The sequence below is a fragment of the Dendronephthya gigantea genome, unplaced genomic scaffold (assembly GCF_004324835.1).
Source record: "Dendronephthya gigantea isolate DGI-Jeju-01 unplaced genomic scaffold, DenGig_1.0 000028F, whole genome shotgun sequence".
NCBI classification, from domain to species: domain Eukaryota; kingdom Metazoa; phylum Cnidaria; class Anthozoa; order Malacalcyonacea; family Nephtheidae; genus Dendronephthya; species Dendronephthya gigantea.
In genome coordinates, this window is record NW_021163038.1 from 2,245,600 (window position 1) to 2,257,690 (window position 12,091).

The 12,091-nt window shown below is 36.8% G+C and overlaps 1 protein-coding gene and 1 long non-coding RNA gene across 2 annotated transcripts; one reads left to right on the forward strand and one right to left on the reverse strand.

Moving 5' to 3' along the window:
• Window positions 1–737: 737 nt before the first annotated feature.
• LOC114523834 (zinc finger protein Xfin-like) lies at window positions 738–9,797 on the forward strand. The gene is made up of 8 exons (XM_028544869.1): window positions 738–3,997; window positions 6,125–6,350; window positions 6,852–6,956; window positions 7,166–7,472; window positions 8,071–8,310; window positions 8,411–8,845; window positions 9,085–9,277; window positions 9,470–9,797. The coding sequence occupies exons 1-8, from the start codon at window positions 804–806 to the stop codon at window positions 9,621–9,623; spliced, it is 4,854 nt and encodes a 1,617-aa protein (XP_028400670.1). The 5' UTR covers window positions 738–803; the 3' UTR covers window positions 9,624–9,797.
• On the reverse strand, window positions 4,796–5,442 carry LOC114523805. Its single transcript, XR_003687057.1, has 3 exons — window positions 5,175–5,442; window positions 4,928–5,005; window positions 4,796–4,858 (listed from the first exon to the last, which is right to left on the reverse strand). It is a non-coding gene; the product is annotated as an uncharacterized LOC114523805 (long non-coding RNA).
• Window positions 9,798–12,091: the final 2,294 nt, after the last annotated feature.

Here is a 12,091-nt window from a genome sequence, read left to right on the forward strand (position 1 = left end):
TAGAATTCACTACTATGTAAAATTCAGCAGTATACAGAATAATTCATTGCCATTTACAGTTTACCACCACATAAAATTTGCCACCATATAATATATACTACCATATATATATATACTACCATATTTAATATATACTACCATATATAATATATACTACCATATATATATATACTAACACATATATATACTAACACATATAATATATACTAACATATATAATAGAATTTGTCACCATGAAGAATTATACCATATAGAATTGACTACCATATCTAATATATCACCAAATATACCTCCATATCGAATTCACAAGCGGATTTGATATCATTACCATTTACAGTTTACCACCACAGTTTACCACCAAATATAATTGCCAACATAGATATTTCTTATTCATCATCATATAATATACTACCATTAGCTACTCTATCAAATATATCACCCGATATCTTCATATCGAATTAGATGAAGTTACAGAGGATTTGATATCAATTTTTATATCGGTAGGATTTTCTTGGTATATTTTCCTGAGTGCTTTTTCACAACATGGATGAAGCATGGGATATTTTTCATGAACTGGAAATAATCATCACCCCTGTAGTAGCCGAGCAGGAATTCAACAACAAGCCTCAATGCGATATTTGCGGAAAGAGATTCTCGACATCCTGTAGTCTACAGCGACATAAGCGGACGCATACTGGTGAAAAACCCTACGAATGTGATATCTGCTGAAGCGGTTCACGCAGTCAAGTAGTCTGGCGGATCATAAGCGTGGACACACGGGGGACAAACCCCACGCGTGTGACATGTGCGAGAAGCGATTTACAAAAGCGAGTACTCTGGTTGCTCATAAGAGAGTTCACACCGGAGAGAGGCCGTTCAAATGCGAAGTTTGTGAGAAAGGATTTTCTCAACCTAACGGTCTGAAAAAGCATCGAAAAACTCACGACGCAGTGAAATGTTTTGATTGCGAGTTTTGCAATAGACAATTTTCAAGGTTGAGTAGTTTAGTTAACCACAAAAAGTGTCATGACGCTAAATTGATGAATAATAGCCTGAAAATACATGAATGTGAGTTTTGCCAGAAAACCTTTCCCAAATCGACCACCCTGGCGGTGCATAGGAGAGTGCATACTGGTGAAAAGCCATACGAATGTGATTTGTGCAATAAAAGTTTTGCCCAGTTGAACGTGTTAATCAAACATAAACGCACGCACACGGGAGAGAAGCCGTATCAATGTGACGTTTGCGAAAAAAGGTTTGCGCAGTCGAGTACCTTAGTACGTCATAAAAGAACACACACGGGGGAGAAGCCATTCGAGTGTGATCTTTGCAAAAAGTTATTTGCGAGGCCAGATTTTCTTTCAAGCCATAAAAAAACATGTGGAAAACAAACTAGGAAACAAACTGAGAATGAGGTAAGAAAGAAAGTTAGGAAGAAGCGTAAAAAGAGAAATGAAGAAGATTTTTTGGAAGAAGAGGCTTTTGAATGTGACATTTGTGGCAAGTCGTTTTCAAAAAGCCGTCTTTTGACAAGACATAAAAAAACTTGTGTGGAAGAGCAAACTGGGGGATCTGATGCACCCGATGAAGAGGATGTAGGAATAAGAACTTTAAGGACACGAAAAAGAAGAAAAGATACTTTTGATGCACAAATTGAAATATCTGCAAAGCCAAGAAGCTCAAAGAAGCGCAAAAGACGGGTGGAGGCTCGTCTAGATGAAAGTACGTTTGAATGCGAGGTTTGTGAGAAGTCGTTTTCAAGGTCGAGTCTTTTGAGAAAGCATAGACAAGCGTGTCCGAAGGAGCAAAACGAAGAATCTGATGCGCGCAAGGTTTCTAAACGGAAAATTGCAAAGAGACGGACTATAGGAAAACAACTAAAACGTGGTCTTTCAACTAAGCGCAAACCAAATTGCCCTAGAAAAATGAGTAATGAATCTGATGCACGCAGTAAAAGAATTCTGAAACCCAGAAATGCAAAAAAACGTAAAAAGGGAAGAGACGAGAGTCGACCCGAGAAAAAACATTTCGAATGTGATGATTGTCAGAAAAGATTTTCGAGGTTGAGTAGTCTCGCTAAACATAAGAAAACACACATAAAGGAAAAATCCCATGAATGTGAGGCTTGCAAAAAGAAAAAGAATTTCTTGCAATCATTTGGTCTGGTGAAGCATCAGGTTACGTCCACCCACGAGAAATCTGTCGAGTGCGATCATGCCGGACCTAGCTGCCTTGACACCACAAATAAACCGCACCCTGAAGAAAACCATCATGAGGATTTAGGTGGCTGTGAAAGTCACGTTCATTTAAGCGATTTTGGAATCCATCCTGCAGAAAGTAATAATAAAGACATGGTCATAGATGATGAACATGTTCACGCTAAAGAAACCCACCATGACCATTTAGATGACAATGCAAAAAGTGGCGAAGAAACCCATCATAAGCAATTGGATGGCTCTGGAAGTCACGATGATGAAACTGACAATGAAGAAACCCGCCATGCCCATGGCCATTCCGATGACAGTGTAAAGGATACTGAAATAAACAATGTTGAGCACATGGATGGTATTGAAATAGACTCTGCAGCAACCCGTGAGCAATTGGGGGGAAATAAAACCCAAGCCGAAGTAACTCGTCACGAAAACGTGACCTCAAATCAAGTACAATGCGAGGAAACAAATTGCGAGCGTGAACGAGAAATACACGCGAAAGAAACTCATCATGAGACCTTGGATGATGATGAAATTCTTGCAGAGGAGACCCATCAAGAGCATTTGGTTGATACTGAAGTACACGCTCAGGAAACCCATCGTGAGCACTTATTTGATGTTAATACACCCTCTGAAGAAACCTATAATGACAATTTAAATGATCATGAAGTACAAGGTGAAGAGACCCGTCACGCTGAAGAAACACATCATGAGCACTTGAATAATGATAATAGTGATGGTGATAAGGATGATGATCATCATCTTGATGATAATGATGGTGTTGATGATGAGGGTGATGATGATAATGATGATGTTGATTATGATGATGTTGATGGAGATAATGAAGATAATGACGATGGTGATTATGAAGATGATGTTTGCATCAAGACATCCCCAAACTTTACAAAATTAAAAGAAAAAAGATCGCACGAGTGCGACGAGTGCGATAAGGTTTATCGACGACCAAGTGCATTAGCCGCTCATAAAATGAGCCACACTGGTGAAAAGCCATACGAATGCGACGTTTGTCAGAAACGACTTTCCCAAATGCAAGGGTTGATAAAACATAAGAGAACGCACACGGGAGAAAAGCCATTTGAATGCGACGTCTGCAAGAAAACATTTCTGCAATCAAGCAATTTACAAAAACATTATCGAACTCACACCGGAGACAAGCCTCATGCATGCGATGTTTGCGAGAAACGATTCTACGATACAAGTGGCTTACGAAAACACAAAAGAACCCACACTGGTGAGAAACCTTACGAATGCGAATTTTGCAAGAAACGCTTTTCCCAATCGAACGATATGGCTAAACATAAGCGAACGCACACAGGAGACAAACCCTACGAATGTGACGTTTGCAAAAGGCGATTTGTTCAGTCGAGTATTTTAAGCAGGCATAAAAGAACACACACCGGGGAAAAGCCATTTGAGTGTGACGTTTGCAAGAAAACCTTCTCGAAAGCACATAACGTGTTGAGACATAAGAAAACCCACAGCAGTGACAGACCTTATGAATGCGAAGTTTGCAAGAGGAGATTTTTCAAGTCGACCGATTTACTGAAGCATCAAAGAACACATGCAGCAGATACAGGGGAAGGTGAACTAGAGCCAGGCTTCATGGATGCAACAATGCTTACAGTGACTGATTATCGTAATCAAATGAATTCCCCTGAATTCATGCTAGAGGAACTGTTTAAAGACCAGGAATGTGTCGAAAATCAAGCACAGGAATCTATCGAAGGAAATTCTCATCCTGTTGGGTCGAATATGGAGTTGTCAGAGTAACTTGATGAGATGCAAACTACCTGAAAAATTGGAAGAGATCTCCAACGTTTCGAGACAGGCCATTTTTTAAAAAGATTTGTAGGACTTCAATAAAGCTGTTTTACATGGGGTTGTCCTAAGAAACTGCTCATATCTCGCCGCTTCGAGATCCGTTATAGACCGAGGGTACCCGGTGAATTCCCCGCAAGAAAATGAGCGAAATTGAGGCATCTGGGGCGGCGTTTCCACTGAGAGAGGAGTTGACTCATATCACGTTTGGGAATCCAACATTTGGATGGAACTTTTAGGACTGCTAAATTCAGGTTTAAGAAGTACCCATTTTTCGAATCGTGAATTTTTAAACCGAGAAGTGGGGATGGAAAATTCAGAAAGTGTCTATTAGCGATAAATAGTTGTTTGTTTCTTGAAACTAGTATGAGTTTGAACTAACAAACTACATAAACTTTTTATAGAGTGATAGAAATAGTTGACATTTAGTTTTTTTACTTTACAATATGTTTACGTAATATTCTACAGATATTTGTAGCAAAAAATACTTTTCAAATTTGTAAATTGTAAAATTGTAGTGTGCGTGTTAATTTACATATTTGTAATACAATAATACAATGAATTCTGCCACTTCATCATGTAAACCACTCAAATTAACTTTATCTTGGTGGTCAAAACTCACCCCATTTTCCCATAAGTCATAAATTTCAGTCATCTACCAATTTTAAACATTCATTGGCAAATTCCACAAACAGAGGAAGCTTCATAGCAGCTTCAAGTTCTTGTTCACTGTCTTTTTCATCATATAGTCTTCAAAACTCTTTGCAGATGTTTGTTTAATAGCATGTCCTTGATTTTTTGCGAGTTTTCTTTATCAAAAAGGGAGGAATACAAAGTACTTGCCCAGCTACCTCATCTGAAAAAAAATTTCACCTTACCAAGAAGAGACAACTTTTCCTGACTGACTTTGTCTTCAACATCTAATTCTTCATCTGTCAGTTCACCAGGTTCCACTTCTACAAATATGGTGGAGTTTGATAATGATAACCCAACATCCAAATTTTTGTGGGGTGTGTTACTTTTATGTTTTCATGAAGAAAATTTTAAATAGACACTGTATGAAGAAGCAAGCTGTGGCATGGTGAAATTACTACAAAACTATTAAATGTGAATCATTTAGCATACCTTTAGTGATCAGAGAACTGCCATTTATAGTTGTATTGCGCAAAATAGTCTCTTCGGGTTGTTTGAATTCCTCACATGAATTGTCTATATACAACAAGGTTAAATAACAGAGAACTTTACTGTTTACAGATGGGCAAATAGTTACTGTGTGTGTTTAGCAGGTTATATGCGTGACACACATGGTATATTATGTTAAAATTATACCAATATGTAGGTAATGCATGCAGTGCTTCCTTCTATATATAATTATATCTGTTTTCAAAATATTAAATACTTTACATAAATCATATTACACACTTTACATGAAACATATTACACACCTTTATGTGTTTTGTAACATGTTACGGAACAACTAAAGCAGAAAAACAAACGTAAGCAAATTGTTTACATAATATGGATTATTATGTACCATAAATCATATATATATGAATATATATGATATAAACATTTTCAGTCAGGTTACCATAAGGAATCGAAATTGTTTTCAATCAAGTTGCTTACTATAAATCCGGCACTTCGGACATCTGTATTTGCTTTCGGTTAGATTACAACATTGCATTTCTTCATCATCCAATTGTATTTTTCGTCTGGTTGAATAGCCACGTGCTAATATTATGTTTACGAAATACGAAGTGATCAGTGCTTCCACCTTGCTTGAAATTTAGAAGCTATGTCTAGGGAAATCATTCTGATTTCTGAAACGGAAATTTTTATCGCTTAGTATCGTTTTGTTAAAAAAAACATGAGGGACGTGAAAAAATCAGGGACGCATAGTAAAAGGCAGAATTTGTCTGTGAAAAGCTTTAAAATTTCAAGTGATATTTCACAAATCAAAAGTATTCAACGAGGAAAAATGGAAGTTTGACGCTGATCTATACATAGTTAACTGGATGAGAATCTAATTGTTTATTATTGAAATTGTCCCAAGAATACCCATGATGCTCCCCGCGATGTTCGAGCGCGTGTCTCGTTCCTCCCTTTGTGTCTGCGAAGGTCTTGTTATCGATTTGCGAGAAATTGAATTTTTTCGAAGGATTCGAGCCGAAATTCACGATGAAAGTGATAGTATGTTTCGGAGAGGTGCGCATTCTAGTTCCTTGCGATGCAGCCGAAGATATGACAGTGAAAGAACTCAACGAAATAGCTGTGACCAAATTTAAGAAAGTCACCAACAAGGTATGTAATACGCCATTATCCTAATATGACCACTAAATTTCTCTCGAAGTACCCATATCACCTTCGTTAAGAAGGTTTTTTGTACCGATGATTGTATAAAATCAAGTACTGCACTAATTAATTGTAATTTTATGGTTTTGTCGATGCCATTTGTGATTTTAAACGAAATCTTTTTCTAGTATATTGCATGCTTCGGTTTAATATTTTTGCATTTGTAATTTGTCGACTTCTAGAATACATCTTACTTGATCCTGTACATATTATCGTATTGGGGCTTGCAGACTTGGCTATAATCCTCAGATGCTTTCAACTTTAGTGTTTCTACGTTAATGCAATCGATAGTACTGATATTATAGGTAAAATTTCGGGACTTTCATGAGTCAGATATGCCTGCTGATACTGAACTAGAAGAACTTAATGATTCGAGAAATAATTTGAATTATTCAGGCTTCAACTTAAATGTTATCATAAAGCTTATGTAGCCAAATTATATCTGTCCAGAGCCCAGATGAAGAGATCAAGATATCCTATCTTAAAACTCAATCAGAAGGCGCAATGGTTGACCCTGATGACAAAGTTGCCAATGTTGCTGAAGATAAAGAAATTGTAAGTATGGATTAGTAAGAACATTATAAAATAATTCAATGCCAATTATGTCTGTAACTAAAACCTTTGCTGTTATTTTGCCTTGGTTGAAAACAGATGATTTTTTCTCAATTTTCTGAGGCAGAGTCAGACTATGTACCTGTTTAATGAGCAGTGTACTAATGCTCTCTTTTAATTTGTATTTCATTTGTTCACCTAAACTCTTACAGTTCACAGCAGTTTTGGAAGAGCCTTTGCAAACACAGTTCCCTATCATTAACACAAGCAATGGACAGCTTGTTCTGGCTGTAATCAACAATGATGGCTCTCAAAGTACAGATTCTATTGTGAGCTCGCTTCAACTGGGCTCTGGTGGGAACCTGGCAAACCTCTCGCCAATGTTTAGCAACGCAATAATGTCGATGTTACAGCAGAGTATGTCACAGCAACAACAATTGCCAACAACTTCGTCAACTACAACAGTCACTCCAGTGAACACAACCGGCAATGCCTCTCAACTTCCAGCCATCACTCAAGGTATATAAACGTTCTTCTCTTCAAATGTGCTTTATTTACAAAATATTTTAGATTCAAAGGTAATATCCTGTCAAGTTTGTGCATTGGCTCTGCTCATATCAATGTTGGACACAAATTAGGATACAAACTCTAGTTCATGTTCATTTGGATCGAACCATAACAAACCAATATTCTGTTTGATATTCAAACAGTTTTTCATATTTTAAGCAATATTTCATATTTTAAGCAAATATTTCATATTTTAAAAATGTAAGCTTACATTTGTTTTTATTATATACAATTTATATGTGTAAACAAAAACCTAAAAACAGTAAATATCAAATGCTGATTGATTCACAGCAATAACTGGGGAGCAGTGTGGCATTACTTTATCACCCATAATGTAACCACTTAATACTTTAAGCTACTATAAAGAAATTATCAGCCATGCATGGTTACCAAGCTACTTATTGCAATATAAGCTCCCTAGTATAATCCTTAGTGAAACTACTTGTTGCTTTCAAACATTGCACAATCATCTCCCAACATCCTTACCTCAGCTTGCTGTTTTAGTCATTGATTGAGGTTCACATAATCAAATGTTATGAATAATTTGCAGGGAATGATGGTAACAACATCTCTGACGAGGGTGATGATGGTGAGGAGTCTGATGACAAGGATGGCAAGAAGGATTTCAGTTGTGATCAGTGTGCCAAGAAATTCACACAGTCCTGGAAATTGCGTCAACATTTAATTGCTCACGCAAGACGTGACGAAATGAAGAAATACGAATGTGATAAGTGTGCTGCCTCGTTCATTTCGGAGTGGCTGTTGCTTCGCCATGCCAAAATTCACACAGGTTTGTCTTAAAACACTCCATATATCACGAGCAAAAAATCTATGCCTTTTACAAACATATAAAATGCATTATTAACAGCCTACCTTTCATTGTTTCCTAGGTGCTACGAAGCCACGTTTTTGCCTGGTTTGCAACCGTGCGTTTAGAGGATCAACTGACCTCAAAGTGCACATGCGCACGCACACGGGTGAAAAACCTTTCAAATGCGAAACGTGTGGAAAAGCCTTTGGCGACCGTTCGGCTCTCCGTCGGCACACGATGACGCACACTGGTGAGAAGCCGCGGCCTTGCCCGCACTGCCCGCGCGCATTCAGGCAGACCGCTCCGCTTATCACCCACATGCGTCAACGACATAACATCGACATCCGACATCGCTGTGACGTATGCTATATGTCGTTCTGTGAGGACGATCCATATGTACTTCATATGGCTTCTGTTCATCACAGGACCATCGCGTTAGAGGAGTTGAAAAAAGGCGATGAGAGCAGTGGTCTTGAGATGGAACAGCAAGAGCTTGAAAATGAAGATGGTACAGGTAGGTTGAACTCTGCCAAAACGATTTCTGCAAAACATGCATAGGTAAAAGGAGTGATCTTGTTTTAGACCAATAAGCAAATTTGTTTACATTTTCAGTAACCCAATCAGAATGCATAATTTTTTATTAATTTCTGTAAAAAGTACCACCTTTTTTTATGAAGTATTAAACATTTAGGCATTCTTAGAAACTTACATTTTGGAATTAACAAAACCTCAACATTTTATTTGTTTTTGAAGGTGTGGTTGATGATGGTGGTCACATGGTTGATGACGATAGTCACATGGTCGATGATAGTCTGGAAAATGGTGCAGTAAAACATACTATGGTCAGCAACGCACATCTTGTTCAACATTGTGATGAAGATAGTGCTGAAAACAAAGACACTGAAAACAGGGAACAAGTTGCGGCCGAGAGAAGCCTACATGATGCGTAAGTAAATTCTTTTGAACCAGGGGAGGACTCTTGGGGGGTGGTCGCCTCTCCCCCAATATTTTTTGGAAGATATTTTTGAGAGCTTCTATTTATCGAGATTCAAGAGTAGAAACACAAAGACAATCAATTAATTAAATTTGTCTTTGGAATCCAGAATTTTCGAAAAAATAATCAACAATGTCTTTGCAGATACATCACTGAATCTGGTGACGGAGAGCAGGCCGAAGCAATCACCATCACAGCTGTTGCGGCCGGGCAAGATGGCCAAGAAATAGTTTTACCTGCTGATCTGGTTGTTGCACACCAGCTTATTGCTGTACAACAATCAAGCATGGATGTATAGCAAAATTTCTCATGTCAAACACCTGTTTTGACTGGTGCTTTAATTAATACTTGAATGAGTAGCAATAGATTATGGTATCGTTATATGACTTGTCCATGTCATGTTAACACGAGCAGTTACTGTCATTCTGTCAACATTGTGATTTAAACTTTTATATAAATAAACGAGGTAAAAGACTAAAATTGATTGTGTTAAATAAAGTATCGCGCAATGCAGCCGCTTGTCAAAACTATCACCGGCGCCAGCATGGCTTTCGGCGGGAAAATGAAAATGATTCAAGGTAAATTTATATTTTTTTACATTGGTAGTTGAACAATAAAAAAGCATGTGTTTATGTGTTTATATTTAGTATTGTCGTAGTAAATGCTAGCGTTTACACAGCGGCATGACTGGTTTAGATTTAAAGATGCGCTAAGCGGCTGGTTTGGACCGTTTCGGCAAACGAAAGAATTCAACATGGCGGCTAATGCTAAACTTTTTAGCTAAAACACTACAGCAAATGAACTTGTTCGCGTACGTCCTTTTGAACAACTTTTAAGTGATTTTTTGCACTTATCATTTGAAAATTGTGTAAAGCTTGACATACCTTTTTTGACGTAAAGGACAGGAAGACTTGCTGTTTTTTAATGGTCAGGACAGGAGACAATTCACAGGGTTGGTAAGTTACTGAATAAATAAGCCAAACATTCTTATTGGCGGCCCTTTGATTCCTTTGTTTCAAACAAAGAAAACAAATGTTATGTTAATATATTTGGCTTATTTATTCATAAAATCTACCAACCCTGACAATTCAACACGTCGCCCGCCCGTCGGTGAAATTATTTAAAGTCATACAGTTGTTTTTGATTTTACACGCTATGATCGTATGATTTGATGTGTAACACAAAGCCAAAGGAAAAGCTATCTTATTTTGAATCTGGACAAAATATTCTTTAAAATGTTGAAAATTGTCCACTCTTTTTGTATCGTGGATTTACAAATCGATTGGGTAATTCTATTCCTTACATCAAATGGTTTTGATATATCCCAGTAAAAAGCACCAAATTATTTATGACTTGAATTACTGAGTGCAAACTGAATTCCAAACAACAATTGCATGCAGTGACTGATGTCACAATGATTTATTAAATCTTTGGTGATTAAAAGTTACAAGCATGACTTTTATATATATTAGATATATTTTCCAACTATAAAGCTACTATATCACTTCATAAGCAAACATGATATCAAATTCTCTTAATTGCCATCATATGACAACCTAATTAGGCACCAATAATGAAAAGTCCTTTAAATCAAAGAATGTTGGCTAAGGGCATGAAGTCAAAATGTCTTCATTCTCAACCTAATCATTATTGTCACCAAATTCGAAAAATTGAAATTTGGGCTAGAAAACAAGCTTTTAGGGCTTTCAGGGCTTAATTCTGCAACAGTAATTGACATAGTTTGAAGACAAGATGGAAGTAAACAATACCTCTCATTAACTATATCTAGGTGTACATTGGCAAAAGAGACTGTTCCTAACTTGACCATTGGCACTTGTCTTTTGCATTTTCTCTAAATCTTCCAAAAGCAATGTTTGAATTAGCAAGTTGTTTTGCAATATCAACAGAAAATTCAGGCCATCGCTTTTGTTTATTTAGGGAAATGTAAAATTGAGCGTGTATCAAGATAGGAGCCACCTTTTACACACACCTGTTCTTGGACAATAATAGTTAATGAGTTGTCAGAGGTGTATTAATCCACCTTATCTTCAAATCTATGAGTTGTGCTCTTTGCTAAAGGAAGTTCCAATGATCGGTGGTGCATCACTCTGTATAAACTTATATATTATCATATTTCTAAAATTAAGAAAATGATTTCATCCTATCATTTGACAAAAAAATTAATGGACAATATTCGTTCCCAACGTTGGCAATCTTCTGCTGTGAATATCGCATTGTTTTATAGATATGAACCTGCAGCATCTCTTTAACTTGATTGAAGTTTAAATGTTCATTTGAGTAATTTTGCTGAAATATGCATTGATCTAATCCGTGGTTAGTCTTAATGAATCAATATTTTTATGAAAAGTTTATCGCCCATACATATCGTATGGTAATATCTGTAATCTGTAACTTATTGCTTTGCTTGAAGATGAACTGACGTTGGGTCGAAACCTTGTCAAACTATTTTTTCTTCGAAAACACTGCATTTATATGTCCTTAATATATTTATGCTTTTGCAAGCTGTCATAATATAGCAACTAAAAACATACCCATAAAACTGGCTGTTTAATGTTTTGTATACATATAGATTCGATCATTGCAGAAATATTTTCCAACTCAAATTATCTTTCCTGCCGAACGGAAAACTGTTGTGATATTTGTTAGACCGATTTGCATTCATATTTATCCTTTTTGAGTGTTTAACAAGATTTTAATGAGTAAATGCAATTAAGTAATGTTTAAAACAAGAGCGGCCGTGTTGTA

Coding starts and splice junctions, on each gene's coding strand:
- LOC114523834 (XM_028544869.1), top strand. CDS start 804: ATGTGCGAGAAGCGATTTACAAAAGCGAGTACTCTGGTTGCTCATAAG. Junction 3,998..6,124: donor TCGAATATGGAGTTGTCAGA/GTAACTTGATGA, acceptor ATGCTCCCCGCG/ATGTTCGAGCGCGTGTCTCG. Junction 6,957..7,165: donor TTGCTGAAGATAAAGAAATT/GTAAGTATGGAT, acceptor AAACTCTTACAG/TTCACAGCAGTTTTGGAAGA.